The sequence below is a fragment of the Branchiostoma lanceolatum genome, chromosome 9 (assembly GCF_035083965.1).
Source record: "Branchiostoma lanceolatum isolate klBraLanc5 chromosome 9, klBraLanc5.hap2, whole genome shotgun sequence".
NCBI classification, from domain to species: Eukaryota; Metazoa; Chordata; class Leptocardii; order Amphioxiformes; family Branchiostomatidae; genus Branchiostoma; species Branchiostoma lanceolatum.
Window position 1 is genome coordinate 14,777,976 of NC_089730.1, and position 17,469 is coordinate 14,795,444.

Consider the following 17,469-nt stretch of genomic DNA (forward strand, 5'->3'; position numbering starts at 1 on the left):
AATCCTGACAACTGCAGTGCTCGTAAATTTCCTAAGCCCTGACCAATGCCCAAGCGGCATTTTAGTCTTTTTACATGTGCAGACGTTCAGCCGGTGGGACGGACACACCCTCAACCCGCCCCTGCACGGTATCCAGTTTCAGTCAAACGTTCGTGACAATACCGAGCACTACATTTCGTCATTTTGTCTCCCACTTATGCGTCATGTTATACTTGTACTCTGGTAGGCACTTTTCTACATGCCAATCAGTCTGACTCGTACAAAATGTTCATTCTTCACACCATGAATGTGACAGCGCACACGTACAGCCACTCTTAATACGGACGGCCCTACCGCACTCTGTTATGCCCCACTTCCAAAAAACCTCCGCGTCATGCAAGTTCAAATATCAAAATGTCATGGGTGGGGTCAATACGTCATCAGCTGACGTCATCAGCTGCTGGCGAGGACAACTGTAGCCGGTGGCGCGGGGAGCTGTTTGATTGATAGGGGGAGAGTTTGCTGTAGCAAAGGCCGCAGCCTGAAATATCCGCGCCTAGTCCGCCCACTTCCGACAAAAATAGACCCCGTGCGTTCAGATCAAGGCGCCAGCGAGCCCTACTTCCTTGGAAGGGACAGGAACGGCAGAATTTCTTATTCTTAAAGTACTACAGGTTAGTCTTGTATCACAGATGGCTGTACATCATGTCTTCTAGCTGTCATTTACCGTATGTCAATCATGTTTACGCCGTTAGATACGTCATCGTCCCAGCACCTTAGACCCTCTCTCAGTCCATGCGAGCATATGATATAAACTCATTGGTTACGACTGCAATCCCTCTTCTTCCACAATGAATTCAGAAACTTCAGTAGACGTTGAGTCCTCAAACACATTTGCTGTCTATGTAGTACATGGAATAAATTTCGCCATGCTAACAATGGTTTATCCGCCTTGTATTTATCTAGCTGGAGTTGGTGCCATACTGCTAAGCCGGTTGTTCTAAATGCTGACCCTTTGCTTTTGTATCGAATGTCTATGTTTACTAACTGTCCCCCATTTGCGCCAAGATGTGAGCTCCTTGTGTTCGGTGTGTGTGTACCGATAAGACCTATGTGGCTCAAGAGTTGTGGGGACATATGTAGAAAATTTGGACTTTACTGTGTCTAGTATATTTTGGATTTTTGCGCTTAACGGTAGTTGACCAAAGCATATTTGTGCGCCAATGTTTTCTCAGCCATTCACTGATCCTTCCGAATTCTTCCGGCTCAAAAAAAAACGCCGCTCACAGAAAACACGCATGCCTCTCTTTCTCTCTTCCGTAAATTTGACGAGGCCATTTTCAGTATGATCGGTTTCTTGCTGTATATTGAAACGCACTTGCCGAAGCAAGATGTAAACAGAAAACTTCAGGGTCACAACGCCCATGTTTCGTCTACCAACTCTACTTGGCAACTGTCAAAGTTGTCTCCGAATCCGTGCCAAGCAAAAGGAACGTCTTTCTGTTCTCCCCTTCTCCTTCTTACTGATATACAAGGGCGTTGACATAGACGTTTCTTGAAGATACGCAACATAATAGCTTAGAACAATGATATAATATCGATATGAAATTTCTGAAATTAGTATCGATGTTCCCTTTTTTCGGAAGCCCTTGTGTTCTTGGAAATTACTAAGCCTGTCGCTGTTTGTAATCATTCCTCTTCAACTGTTTACATTGAAATAACTCAAACAGATCGCGCTTCCATCTGTCAACTGAGGACTTTAGACAGGATTCCAACTGCAAACGCCGCCGTTTCCCTCTAAAAACAGACCGCGGTCTTTGATGAGATTCCTCACAGGGTTTTTCCCAATGACCCATTCAAAGAATGAAATGTTTCTGCTTTATAATGATAATAATAACAAATCTATTGCAAAGACATGCCTTAAGGATAATAACATGTACTACGTACATGTAACATAGATGTAATGATATAAATGATATCAAGGAATAGTTCCCACAGTGGATTCTAAATTGATCTAGTTTTGTTTAAGTTTGACTTAATTACTCCAAAGACTATTTTCCGCCTTTGATAAACTATGGAAGGAAAAAATATCATCTTGAGGGACAGAAGATTTTGCCGAAAAAAATGTCTATGCTATGTTTTTGGGCATGGCTACCAAAAGGATCTCTGAGACATCTCGGTACGCCCTAGAGTATCAAACTGGTATCCATTCATCTTCTTAAAGTCGGCATATGGTTGCACTTCTGTGGGGAAAACGTTTTCGCAGAAGCATCAAAGGAGCCCAAAATTCGTGCTAAACAAGGGGACTGTTCCATATAAGCAGATTATTAGTTCTTGGAAAATCTTGAAGGGAAAGAATAGTTTGTTCGTCGATTAATGATTGTTTACATTACGACGGCCGAGCAACTGTCACAACAGGCAAACATTCACTAATTATGATGTTCATAAGATCCGCTATGATGGGTAAACAGCAGTGGGCATTGAGTTTCCTGATCTTCCAGAAATACCACAATCAGGGGAAGAGGGAACCCATGAATATTAGCTGAAATTACGTAGCATAACATTTCATATGCCTAATACAACATTATTGCATCGACATTGTACATCATCATTACAGATGGCTTACGGGAGCACAATTCAATGATGACAATAACTATTGCCATTGTCATGTCCCAACAAATAGCATATTGCACCCTTGTCCTCTTGTTTTATTTACATGATAATAGTGTTTGCTTGTTAGGCGTTGGGGCCTGTCCGTCTTTCGGAAGGTACGTAAAATGGGGGTCCCATGTTTGAGAAGGCGCCTCAAGCACATCAAAAGTCAAGGGCTAGCACCCCCTGTAAAAAAACTGCTACAGAAACAGCAAGTTAACGCGATGACATATGTGCCACTAGGCGCTACAAAGTGAAACATCATACCTGTGGAAATGTATCACAAAATGTTTTAGTATTATCTTTTCGCCGTTTTCTCAAGCGAAGATGTGCTTCCCTATTTTTGCGTACATCATAACATTGACTCTAACTCCAATGCACTTCGATAATAACCAAGATTTTGTGTCACTTCTACAGGTTGATACGAATCAGTTTTGCTGCGGGCCGTGTGCGGGGATGGCGGAGTTCAGAGTGGATCTACTGGTGACATTCCTCACGACTCTAACATGTGTCAGCGGATGGTACGACAACAGGGTCACCGGTAAGTACATGTGTAACGTCGTCTTTCGTTTACTTTAGACGTCACTGGTGTTCTTCAAACAGGGATGCCCCTGTAGCTCAACTGGTATCAATCTCACAGTTGAGCTCCAATTAGTTGCAAACGGTGAGACCCGGTTAAATCCTGGGGCAGGACATATTGGATGGGGCTACACCCGTATTTTGGAAGGGACGTAGTAAATGGGGTTCCCGTGTTCGAAGAGGTGCACGAAACACGTTAAAGGGGAATGCGCTAGCAACCCCTCCCTGTAAAGAAATATACATTTTCTAACCTTAAAAGTAACACTGTACGCCTACACAAAGAACATTTGGGCAGGTATCTGTTGATAGTATACTTTGTATATCTTGCTTAAATACAGAATGAACAGAATGAAACTGTATGGACAAAATCGCAAAAATGGGTAATTTATAGATGTACCTTCATTAGACAGTATCCCACAGTCTACATACATCTAACTAGAAAGGCAACATTTGCGAGCAAATACAGCATGTTTAGCCATACTCCTCGCCATGCAAAAAATGGACTCTCCCAAAATAACAATGGACCATTCTAAAATACTTGCACTAAAAAAATGAATCACCCCAGTCCAAAATTGAGTCTTCCAGTAGCACCTCAACACAATATGGACCAGTCCACAACCATATCCACTAATTGATTAACAAATACACTTCTGCTAAAAAATGGACTTTTTCATAATCATTCCAGCTCAAAATTGAAAAATAATTAAAGAATCCTCCCCTTGCAAGAATGGGATATTCCGTGCCATTTCCATGTAAACCAGTCGAAAAATATCCGCTGAAATTACACTCTTGCGCATAATCAACCCAGTTCAAAATTGAATTAAAAAAGATCAACCCCAGGGAAGAATGAAGTTTTCCATAGTATACATATGAAGATTTGACAGGAGACGAAGGAAATGACCAAAAACAACATATTTGAGTCAATTCAAAGTCACCGAGAGGGTTTTAGTATAATATTTGTAATATGTTTGAACTATTTTGATTAAAAGAATGTCTAAGTCACAATAGTTCTAAAGTGTTCAAACAATTAGCATTGAAACTTATAACATGTTTGAACTTATTTCACATACGTTGGAAACATTTCGAACGTAACTACACAAAAATCTCTTTATTTAGAACAGTTTCAAACCATCTATCCAAATGTATCAATGTTCGAACAATTTGTAACAAGAGATTTTCACAATTGCCCTCATAAACGAAGGTGCTAAGTCCTCCTGTGTGTTTCTGCCTATTTTCGGTGGCCGCGCTAGACCACCAGCGGATTTGTTTTGACGGAGCGTCACCCGCGCGCGACGATGTACACTGTTCGGCACCGCTAATATCCGGCATTTTCCCGCTCCAAAACACTCCACAAGACCCACGTTTTAGTGTTTTGCCTCTTGTGCAACACGATTCGATTTGCATTACTAACGGGACGAAAATGATAGAAAAAATTCACCCCGTCCCGGCGTCCGTCCCAAAAACATGAACGACATGAAAATATATTTTCTTACAGATTCAATCACGAAAATCAACAGCATGGGATTCCAAATTTTCGCAACGGCCGACCATTTATCATGGCTGAACTTCCTTCCAAGGCGTGCGATAGATAAACATTCCCGGCACATAATAGTCACTAGTACCAGACTAACGCAAGCTCATGATGATAATAGGGAGAAAGTTTGTCAGTGAAGTTTGGCCACCAGAGGGTACATTCATTTAACGTTACAAGCTAGCGCAAAGGGGCGAATCATTGACCTTACCGGGGACTGACTCTACTGGCCTAATCATTCCTTTTTTGCCGAATTCTACGATCCATACGCCCGTACGTAGGACATGTAGGAAGGCCTGGTGGTGGACGCTACACATCACGGGAGACGCGTGTTGGTCCGAGACAGACAGCGGCGTGCTTTCGATCGCGTAGCGGCGACGCACCACTGCGACAACGTGCCGGACCAAATGTATGAAGTCGGCGGCAGAGAGAGATCATCAATCAATTTTGACAGGAGTGTCGCGCCAGTCTGAGGAGAAACGATCTCCCGTGTTGTGTTGAAGAATTTGGAGTTTGAAAATATCTGGAATAACTAATGCTAGAATAAACATTCACAAAATCATTGATTTAACTTGTTTTCTGTTATAAAATTTCCTAAACTGCAATTTAACCACTGAGTTTAAGGGAACATGGTGTTTTCCCGATAATCACGTTAAATGTTTATGTCCGGTCTTTCCTCCTCGTAAGCAAACTTCTAGCTTGGCCAGGTGCAAGGCACTCGGGGTCAACGACCTGTAGGTCATATGTAGTATTGAAAGTGACAGAAGTGGCAAATATTGTCAAGAAAGCCCAAAATAAATCGTTTTGAATATATGTATGCCAAAAATGGGAATGTAGTCCTTTAAATATTTGTTTAAGCCACATATACAGCAAATTTCAGGTCATTCGGTTGAAATACCAGGGCGCAGGAGGCCAAGATATGCTAAAAATAGCTTAAAAACCTCGATAAAATCACTTTCAAGGTCAATATCAAAACAAGGAAAAGAACGCACATTGGTTTTTGCCTACATTACCTCTGTACCAAATTTCAGGTCATTTGGTCAAAAAATGACAGAGATGAATCGATTTGAAGATTTGACAGGAGAAGAAGAAGAAGAAGAAGAAGAAGAAGAAACATGAGAGAAAACAATATGTTTAGCCATACTTATGGCTAAACATAATGAACTTTTATCATAACCTTCATTCTTTAGATGTCTTGAGTCCATAGTTGTCTTGATCTTTGGGGTCGCATGGGGGCGAGTCTATTTATTGTCTTCTATTTGAGGCGTCGGTGGAGATAAGATTAGAAAGAGGGCACCGACGGACGTGTTCTAACAACGTCGTTACAGCTACTTTCCTTCCACAGACTGAACAAAAACATAACTGTTCATCTACCTTCCCTTCGTGTAACCATTTTGAAATAGGTGCTTTGCATTGTACGTTTGCAGTTAACCTAAGGTATGAGGATTATAAACTAACTAGGATGGTATCCAGGCTAGCTTTCGGTTGCATTTTAAGCATTTCTATGGATCCTAACGTACCACCAATGTTTGAATGTCCCTTGTTTCATCATTTCTATTTTGCAACACTGGAAATGCCGTGGTCGGTCTGCTGCCCTAGGAGAACCCAGTCTTGTTAGCGTTGATATATTGTGTTGCAGGGTTTGCTGCATAAAAAGAGACCGCCCGTTTAAGAGTAACCAAGATATATTGAGTCGACCAGCCTTATACAAAGAGCCAAGAGCTCCTGACTAAGCCGTTATTTCAACAAATATCCACCCATTAGTACGGCATAGAAGCTGGGCGTAATCTGTTTTCGTCTCTTTAGCGCTTCCATTAGGCTTGTGCAATGCCCATTACACTTGACGTGCGCCTTGTTTAGCGTTGATGAATCGCACAGGCTATGAACCTAAGTCCTACTTTAGGCTCACCGGAATGGCAGGTGATTAAGAGTAAATCAAGAGGATTACATGCTTTAAACGGGGTGGTCTACAGCACCTATTGGAGTAAGTCATGGCGTTTGGTTGAGCTGTATCAACAGGGGGGCTGCAGTTTGAGGTAATGACGGACATGTTCTATTCGCAAGGGCAACGGGAAAAAGTTAGATAAATAAACGGAAGTATAAATAGAAACTTTAGTACCATTTAGCTTTTTACTTTACACTTATGGCTATGGGGACCAATATGGCCCATGTACAAACAAGACATACAAGAAAGCAAGTCAAGTGTTCCCTATGTGAAGGAACTTGTAGAAGTGGTGTGACTTAAAACTTTCAGGTAAAAAGACATTCGCACGTAAATTCGTCGATGTAAAATAAAAATCTGTGTTATGCAACTTGGTTGGTGTACACAATAACTAGTGCTGGACACGCTCCCAAAATATTTTCATAATTACCTTCGCCAGGAAGGTTATGCTCTGCGGGTTGGCTTTCAAATAAAGTGATAAAACTTCAGCTCCCTTGCATTTTTCTTCCAAATTGCAGATTCCTTTTAAACTGTAGATCATAGATGATATACGCTTTATTACTTTTAAAGTAGAGCATTTTCAAATTAACATGTGCACTATGTGTTTAGGTAACCAGAGAGGTATGAGTCCAGCCCAGGTCCAGACTATCGTGGACGCCCACAACAGGTACAGATCGTACGTCTACCCTTCCGCCGCCAACATGAAGAAAATGGTAAGTCTACGGTTGCTGTTAGTCATTAGAACACGGCCATGGACATCCAAATCGTGAACCCCGATGGTTTGACCGTGGTATTAGAAAGGCAATACTGTAATTCACTTTATCTTTAAGGTAGCAAAATTTCACGGTGTAAGGAAAATGGACATTCACGGTGGTGGCAAGTGATTTACAGAACGGATGTGTGAAGGAATCATAAATAATAACAGCAACTTCTTTCACGGTGATGATAAGTTCACGGTACAGAGGTGACCGTGAAAGCAGTGGACATAAAGTTACAATAAAAGAAACAAGAATTACAAAATATGAGAAACCGTACAATCCCACCTCAACAGGAAAGGAGGCATACGTGTCAAACTGCCTGACACTTGGAACCATAGCCTACCACCGCCGCGATCCAACATTACTCCTGTACTCAAACAACAGGAGCTAATCAACTCATCCACATTAACTTTGTCTTGACTATGTTCAAGTTTTCGCTTTATTTGCATATGAAATTCATAGTTTTTGCTTAAAACTTGGTGGTCTAGAAATCTCGTCCAGTCACTGACGAAAAGTAGCGGATGCTACCTGAAACGTTTGACTGTTCCCAGAATCTACCCAGTTGCTTGAGTAACTGTTTTCTTGCGTACCTTATTGATTGGATGTCTAACAGTCATCGATGTAGAAAAGTAACGGTTACAAGTGGGGGTTTTGTCGGTTGTATAATGCTCCTGGCAAAAGATACGGAATATCCCACGTAATGCTAGGGTCACATTTCCAAGCCGGGGCCCGGCCGGGTTGTTTGCGAAAACGAAAAATAAAAAGTGCATATCAAGAAAATATATAATTTATGGTCAGGAGTCATTTTTCACTTCTTGTGTCTTTCTTTTGTCTTTTATATCATATTTCGTTCCCGCAAGCTGCCCGACCGGGCCCCGCTTTGGAAATGTGACCTAGGCATAAGACAGATACCCGATTAAGCATCATTTTATGATAGAACATGGCACGATACGGGGTTTTAAAATACTATGGTGATCTGGTAACCCAAAAATTCAGACGAGCTAGACAATATATAATCATATAATTTTTTAGAATAGTAAGATAGAGCCGAGCTGTTTCCTGGCTGTATTATGGGCCATGTAGGACTGAGCTACCTGCAGTTAACTGACCTCCGCATGAGGGCGTGACAAAGAATTAAAGCTATAGTGCGTCAAAGATATATCGTGTTTTCCAAGACTACATCTTGTACCATTTTGCCCCAATTTTCACTCTCTATTCAAATATCATTTTGCATCTTCATCATAGTTTCTTTTGTCCAATATGGTATTTTGAGATATATCGAAATTCCTGTGCGAATATAGCATTCTACAAACTACGGGGGATAGGACTAAATGGCACATGTGCGCAGCTAAAAATCACAGATGTGGAACGGGTTTTCTGCGAGGTTCTGTTAGAGCGACGAGTATGTAAACAAACCAGTCTGGGATGTCGTTCAACATGTGTTATCTCAGGAAATTACAGCAACAGAAATGCACGTATCGCATTGGCACCGCGTTGCGCGCCGTTCTTACTTTGCTTTTTGCGACATTATTCTCTAAACCTATTCAATGTTTATGTCGTTGTTAGTAGACCGTATTCTGAAGTGAAATAACGAAAATGTCGTCAATGCCTCTTTTGCAAGGAATTGATATGTGGCAAAATCATTCAGAATTTTTTTTTTAAATCCTGATGAAAGACATTATTCAATATAGGGACTTGTGACTAAGTTAGTCACGCGACTTTGGATATAAGATATTGATATCAACTGTCGATGTATTTCCTTTCATAAACATATCATTAGAAAAGATAGATCCATTAGTAGAGGCACGTAAAACCTGGTCTTGTTGTCCTCAATGTGGGTCAAGGTTCTATAAACTGCATGGGGGGATTAGTAACGGGTCGGGGTCATGACCCCGTGATGTCAGTTCCATCTACTGTCTGGCTGCTGAACTGTCAAGGCCGATATGAAAAACTCTAAAATTGATAAGAATAAAGGTGCTACTGATGAACAGCGTAGTTATCTATTAGACATTTCCTTGACCAGATTACAGTCTATTTCATCATTTTATCAATTCTAATTTCTTTGAAGTTGACTGGGAGAGAATCTAAAAATCATCATCATCATCATCATGTCGATTGGCTTGCCCGGACTAAGGCTACCTTGTCGCTCCAGACCACACGGTCCGCTATCTCAACATATATTGATAATTTCGAAACGTAGATTTTTCTGAAAATGCTGAATATGGTTGCGCAGAATTCCATCTTAAAGGTTAAATGACACCCGTGTAGAGAGCTAGCAGCTGTAACTTAGAGGAATGTCAGCCATCTCCAAGTGACAGTTCACGTACTTGACATTATTGTCGTCTGACTTCTTGTTGCACAATGTGCATGGAATATTGGCAAGTCTTCAGGATTCGAGCCTCACATTTCAATCATTGCTCCATCGCCACGTTTAAACTTATCTGCCTGAATGATACATTTTGACAAGATTTATTACCTTCTATAAACGAATCGTTTAGCTGATACTAAAGCAACTTACACAAGATATTGTGAAAATACGTGTGCCTGTGTGTATGTGTGTATGTGTGTGTGTGTGCGTGTATGTGTGCGTGTGTGTGTGTACATTCACATATACGCTTTTAAAACACCTAACACAATGACGATGAACTCCTCCTATTTTTCCATCCATAGGAATGGGATCACTTGTTATCACAGATGGCTCAGGCCTGGGCGGACGGATGCAGGTTCCAGAAAGGCATTGTGCCAACCATCCAACACCCGTACAACAACGGCAACCTGGGACAGAACATGGGCATGGTCTTACAGAACTTCAAACCAGTGGAACAGGTAAGACGTTCTTGACATTACATCACAAACAGGCAAAACAAAAGCATACCAAATCTCAATGTGCGACTGGCTGTAACAGTTACCTCAGTAACAGCGTGGTCAATTTCGTTGTGGATAGTCGTACGATTTTAATTTGAGGTCAAACTATTTTCAATCAGGCTGTGACAGAACCAACCACCTACAAGGATCTAAGGCAACGTTTTTGATAACAAGACAGCTGATTTTAGTACGACACGTGCACATGCACGACCATATCCCAAGATTGTCCTTAGTTAGCGATTGTACGATGATCGCGCGACAATCGCACGACGCCAGTGACCGGGCCCTACTTTTTCGATGTTTTCGCAGCTAGTATACTTAAACTTTATTTTTCAACTAGTTGGTATCAGACTGGCACAAGGAGGGAAGATACTACATCTATGAGACAGGGGAGTGTATGCAGAGACGACCCTTCACGTGTGACGAGTACACACAGGTAAGGATCACTTTACCTTCACTGGCTTTTTCTTGCAGGCAGCCAAGAAAGACAATGTGACAACTTAAACTAAATTTGGTAAACGTTCATCCAATACATTCCCCAAATCTTTGAATGTTTGATTTGAGGATTAGTTTTGCCTTTTTATTCTTCTCGGGCTGATGTATCAATGTAGCGACGTTAAGTGGATTTCACAAATATTTACGAAATGCATTTCACAAATCTGTCGTATTTCAATCTGCACGATGAAAAGCCGCGGAACCAGCAATCACATGATAGAATGAAATGCATATGTACGGGTTGTAATGTTTTTATGGATTGGATTCCGAGGGTGCCGTAAACACAGAAGTAAGAATGTAGAATACATGAAGGGATGAACTTCAAACACGCCGATGTGTCTGCCGCCCTACTTTATACCGCTTTTTTGGGACAGACAATATCTTCAGGTCACGCCTAGCTCGTAATTTTACACAAGGCATCATGCTGGGACCACTTCTGCGTGCTCGGATATTCGTCTCCTTGGGTTGATTTAAAGGTGAAAGTCATAATTCGCTGGAACGTATCAGTGGGGGGTCGAAGGGGGTAAATTCCAGCGCCTGTCAACATATAGATATTGTTTGATGTCTTTATCATGTTTTCGTTATGATATGGTAGCCTCTACCAGGCTCCAGAGGCGGCTAGAAAGAGTAGAAATTGGCCAGATAAACAGATACCATGCCAGAGGAGTTAATCCGATAAAGGAGTTGTTTGCCGCAAACATGATGTCGTTGGAATCTACGTAATCAATTGTTTTCACTACAACAGTACAAGTCTGCAGTAATTATCACAACATCTGTACGAGACAAGCATCCATTCAGTTGCAAATTAATGACGGAATCACCATTATCACCATCTATAAACATATGATTTAATGTTCTTATGTGCTCAACGACAAAATCAAGTCAAAAGTTTGGTTCTGATAAGATATCAATCATTTTCCCACTGTTCTATATCATTTGTATTATGCTGTTCTTTCCCTATAGCTAAGCCGCGCGCTCAAAAATAAAATGCCGCGCCATGCTTACTAATCATGTAATTGTCAGGTACCTCATTGATGATCCAATGAAATTCGAAAGTTGACAGTGCACAAATATATATGATATGTTGACGTCATGCTGCAGAGATGACCTGCCATATGTCACAGGGTCTGACCTTTTTGACCTTGGATGGGTGCGAATTCCTTGAGATTGCACCTGTACTTGAGAGCTCAGTCCGAAATACCTTTAGACAAAATCAATGTTCATAAGTCCCTAAACACTATCCCTTCTTCAGTACAAGCATACGTAATGGTTACATCTTCCTCATTGTCGCCATGACAGTCAGGTTATGACCTTAACCCCTAGAGGTCACGAATATTGACAAAGCCTGTATCGTGTGTCCAAGATGGCGGGTCATGTTACCGAATAGAAGCATCTTCCCACGGTACCGGACAAATATAACCTGAATCGGGCAGTCAGACTGCAGTACTAAACCATTTCGCAAGGTGGAAAGTACAGTAAAGTTCCACAATGCTTATACACGAAATTGTGTGGAAACTGTGTTAATTCATTAGGAACCTTATAAGAGAACCAAACAGAAAATTTCCTCCAGATAAAAATGCACCCGCAGCAAGAAATTATAAAACTCCTAAATTGATATAAACAAAACACAGTGTCTGCCAAAAAAACAACCTTTTCAACTGCACTCTTGTATTGATAGTAGGACTTATGTATAGGCCCCAGATACCAAGAAAAATGTTTTTGCGTGAGGACTGAAGACCCAGTTGTCAGTGAACTAGATCGCCTTCCTAATGTGATAATATAGACGCCCTCACCTTGATCTCTTGACATTCGACATGAACGTTCGTCTGTCATCCCTGTTGGACCGGTACCGTGGCATAGCAGACTGGCTGGCGGGAACAGCACTTGTGATGGGCCGCACGGAATATTACGTGTTCTATATATGTAGAGAGTGGGAGGGGGGCAGAGGGAACTAGACTGTACACTGATCTCAATCATTATGTTGCTTGACGGTGCCAAATGTACCTAGCCACAGTACAGTTGAACTGAGTAGAATACTGTAAAAGTGTACAAGTAAAGAAAAAACACCATTAGTACAAGTTAGTTCCACTAGAAACAAAACTTGCAGAAATGCTACATTGTCAGTCAGAGATTTCGGGACACACATTTAAAACATGGCGGGAACAGGCGGTACTCACCTTTGACCTTCACATCCGGGCACGAATGGACCAATCCTGACTGTCCATCACAGTTAGTAGTCCAACCAATGACAGAATCACAATTAGTGGTTCGACCAATTAGAGAGTGGCTGCATGTCCGTCAACTTAAGTTTTCATTTCTAGGTTTATTTTGACGGAGGTTGGCGGGGCTCTGGGGTCAACTTTTACCTGAGCATCGTTATGCAAATCGAGACAATGGTCAAGACAGAACTGTTTACAAGCCAGGGGCCTTCACCTTTGACACTGCACATGCGTACTCGAATCTACGAGTGGGCTCATTACCTGTGATGCCTTTTTAGATTTATTTCAAGATATTAGAAATTCCAGATCCACAGAACATGAGGGATTTATCATCGAAGAAAGGGTGGCTGTAATCGGAATGTCATGATTGTCATGTACGGTCACCTTTTATATACCAAATGATATGAATAAAAACTATTTTCTATCAGCATATTCCCTTGTATGTGTCCACTACTTGTAGTTTCCCAACGGCTGCGACTATATTGTGCGCTAAAACGTGTTATCATAGAATTTTGACAAAATGAAAGAAACTGTAACTCCATTGTTTTTCTTCAAAATGATTACTTCAGATGGTGTGGGCAGACACTACTAAGCTGGGCTGTGGTTGGACACAATGTAGTGACATGGGTGGTATTCCCGCTGACTTCCTCGTCTGCTACTACTCACCGGGGTAAGACTAGCGCTAACGTTAGCACTATCTGCTGCCAATTACTCTTCAATGTAACGTTACGTGCATGGAATGTTCATCATTTAACTGATACCATTAGATATCTTGACATATATAATTTCGTTACAAGATTGTTTTTGGTCTTCATCATGTTTGGCCTTCGTGTTCATCTTCCACACTATGCTTATTGTGAGTTATTCAATGCCAATGCCCTCTCTACCTTAATTCAGGGGGAACTTCCAGCTCCACGGGCGGACACTCCCACCCTATGCCCGGGGTTCACCTTGCTCGGGTTGCGCCTCGGATGAGAAGTGTGAGGGCGAGACTCTGTGTGGTAAGAGACGCTTCTGTGAAGTAGTGTTCTTGGCATGTCTACCTGTCTGCCTATCTGTCTATCTATCTATCTGTTTGTGTGTGTGTGTGTGTGTGTGTGTGTGTGTGTCTGTTTAGATCTCTCACTTAAGGTATCTCTCTATCTCTATCTCTATATCTCTCCCTCTCTCTCTCTAGATCTCTACATCTCTCTAAATCTATCTATCTCTTGGGCTTGTTTTTGTTTTTGTTTGTTTGTTTGTTTGTTTTTTTGTTAGTTTGTGTCTGTATTGCTGTGTTTCTGACCAATGTTATGGGTGTAAAATCTGTCATCTGTGACCCGCTTGTGTATAGTAGATTAACTCTTAGACCCGTTCAACTACAATAGCTACTAAACACCAGTAAGGAAAAGTGTTTGCATCATATTATTGGCCTGTGTGTAGTGAAAGCCCCTCCCGTGGCTGAGCTGGCGGTGCGCCGGCCGTACGACATGCTGAACACCCACGGACACCAGAGCAGGTTCGCCACCAACGGGATCGTCCGGAACGGCATGATGAACGACCCGTACTACACCGCCACACGGAAACGGAAAGCCCTCCGCAGGATTCCCAAGAGACAGGTAGGACCTTCTGGTCGTGTCCTCGCATGCTGTCATTTTGACGCAGTCATATCATACATACAAATGATTGTGCTGTTAACTTCACTGCACATTCATTTCAACTGATTGTGGTATCATCGGGAAAATCAAACTATTTAAACTAGACAATGAAATACTCAGTTCTCGAGTATCTACAAGTTCCTCTTTCTCTCAGTTTTTCTAGCTATAGGCATGTCTGGATACAGGGAAAGATAAGGATGTATAGGATAAACGAAATGGTACAACGAGTGTATTGTTACAATGATTGCGGCCTCAGCTCCAGTTAGGCGTTCCACAAGGAATCGTTCTGGGACCTGGGAAAATCTGAACACCCTCGAGTCATGGAAAAGCAAATGGCTCGTGCAGTTTAATCCCGAAAAACGTTACATCATGCAAACGTGTGTTACGCGGAAGGGTGGTTATACCGGCTATATAAATTCAGATACAGATTATTGCATTACAACACTATTGCATCTCTTCATTTTCGTAGATTAATGGTAGTTTTAAATGTGATGTATTTGTGCTCACTACTCCAGAACGTGATCCGACCGTTCCGATGTTGGGACGGCCGCCTGACCATCCCGCACCACTACATCTGTGACGGCGACCAGGACTGCCAGGACGGGTCGGACGAGGTCGACTGCAGTAAGGAATCTATTCCGTTGTTAATTGTTGTTCACCTTGTAGTGCCTGGTGGCACATAGGTCAGCAAGGTGTCTTGCTGTTTCAGTAGCAGGGTATAGGTTTACATGGATGGGTTGCTAGCCCTTCCCTTTATGTGCTCAAGGCGCCTCCTCGAACACGGGGCCCCCATTTTACGTCCGTTCCGAAAGTCAGTGCAGCCACGAGATGTCCTTCCCAGGATTTGCACCGGGGTCTCCTTGTTACCAACTAGTGGGAACCAGGAGCTCAACTGTGAGGCTGCTACAAGTTGTCATGAGTATCTTATTCTAGTAACTTAAAATATGTCCATAGAAGAGGTAGTCTATTGAAAGTCATTTCATCTTTGAAAGAGTGGACATCTGTCTTGTCTCAAGCTTCATTAGATAAGGTCTGTGACAAAAAGTTGCTCAACTATTTCTGGACAAGGTCAAATAGTCTCCCCTTTGCTCAACGTTTGAAATATGTATATACTTATATAGGCATGGACGATGTGCAAGGAGCTTGGCGCCATTTTCTATGTATGTTTGATTTCGACCAATCGTAGGCTGACCCGTCGACGCGTCTAGAACTTCAACTTTCAAATATCAATCGCCGTTGTAGCAGAGTTGACGTTGGCACTGGCATGGCACGAACAGAAAAACAGTTATGAGTATCACTGTATCACAGAACCGTTGGCACGTTATAAAATCTTGTCGCCCGTCGTGATATGCGTGGAAAACGATATTGGCACGATAAGTGTGTGATGTGTGGAGTACTTATGATCTGTTGACAAGGTCGCCAGGAGATGTGTCAAAGGTCAGGTTTCCATGGTTACGCCGCTATTATGAACTTCAGTCGAACCAAAACAGCCAATGATTATTATTATTAGGACACAGTACACTCTACATAAAGCGTCTTGGCTGTTACAAAATACGATTCTATGTAAAATGGAAATAGATAAATAAACTCTGGTAAAATTACTTTGCATAAAAATAAAGAGACTGAATTACGTGAAGAATACCGAAAGGTCGTGGAATTAGGACTCGTAATATTTGTTAAGGTCCCGAAATGATTTCCAAGAAGAGTTCGGAGATCTCAAACCACCGTGAAATATTTGGAGCTTTTATGGCAGAATTTCATGTTTACGTTTCATCATAAAAGAGTCCCACGACCTCATTCCTTCGCCAAATGATGTTAACCTTTTCGAGTGACGAGATGTTTCTCATTGGTTATGCAAATAAGTTTAAATTTTCATGAATTATAGCAGTTGATCATTTCAACTCAAATAATACAAATTGGTCAAAGTATTAAAGTTTCATCTGAGCAAAGAAGTCTATTGTAGCATTTCCTCATCAATTATGTAAATGAGGCCCTAGCAATTCTGCACCATAATGTGCCTGTACTTATTCTAGTCTACTTTTTATTCCCTTTTTATCTGTACAGCGAGAAGCTGGTGTAAGGGGTACTACTGTCCGAGAAAGAAAGGGCGAGTCAATTGTGTCCACAGTAAGAAGGAATGCCGGGCCGTCCGACGAACATGGCGACAATGGCAGAAGGAGCAGCGGTCTATCCGGATGAGCTCTCTCCACGCGCCCTCCCCCTCCCCACCGACAGAACAGGGAACAGAAGAGTGTACCGAGGACATGATAGAAAGGTTAAAGATCTTCTCCGTGGAGTAGGCCATGACGGTTTTGGTGAAAAAATGTGTGTAGAATTAGCAAACGTGCCAAGAAGCTGAACGCCCTGCAAATGGCTGTGTTCATAGCCGGCAAAATACGAGCATCAAGCTTGACTTCCAACAAGCAAACTCTCGAATTTGCTTGGAGATGTCTGTCAAGAACTATATCCCTATCACTCTATAAGTTGCCAATAGAAGTAGCATTTGTACTTATTCCTCTTATCAACTCTAATGCGACTGAGTTTGTAAAAAGATATAAAAATCGGTAACTTGGATGAACCTCGCCAACAGTTGGTGTACTGTATATAATGTTTCTATGCGGGGTACGTCCAATTATACCTATAGATGGGTGCTTACGTTCTAAGAAGTTACCAATATCTTTAAGTATGTAAGATTAGTAGTTAGCTCGACCTGTGATAGAGCTATATGATAAAATACCTCCATGACTTTAGGAATAACATTCTGTATTTACATATTTTGTGTAGGGTGTTAGAGAACGTTATGTACGAAATA

General features: G+C 41.8%; 2 protein-coding genes across 2 annotated transcripts; both read left to right on the top strand.

Moving 5' to 3' along the window:
* The first annotated feature begins 423 nt into the window (after positions 1-423).
* LOC136442623 (GLIPR1-like protein 1) lies at positions 424-14,304 on the top strand. Its single transcript, XM_066439568.1, has 8 exons — positions 424-653; positions 3,049-3,172; positions 7,293-7,396; positions 10,112-10,267; positions 10,647-10,742; positions 13,590-13,690; positions 13,918-14,041; positions 14,278-14,304. The coding sequence occupies exons 2-8, from the start codon at positions 3,088-3,090 to the stop codon at positions 14,302-14,304; spliced, it is 693 nt and encodes a 230-aa protein (XP_066295665.1). The 5' UTR covers positions 424-653; positions 3,049-3,087.
* A 63-nt stretch (positions 14,305-14,367) lies between these two features.
* LOC136441931 (uncharacterized) lies at positions 14,368-16,987 on the top strand. Its single transcript, XM_066438493.1, has 3 exons — positions 14,368-14,618; positions 15,173-15,281; positions 16,722-16,987. The coding sequence occupies exons 1-3, from the start codon at positions 14,490-14,492 to the stop codon at positions 16,955-16,957; spliced, it is 474 nt and encodes a 157-aa protein (XP_066294590.1). The 5' UTR covers positions 14,368-14,489; the 3' UTR covers positions 16,958-16,987.
* Positions 16,988-17,469: the final 482 nt, after the last annotated feature.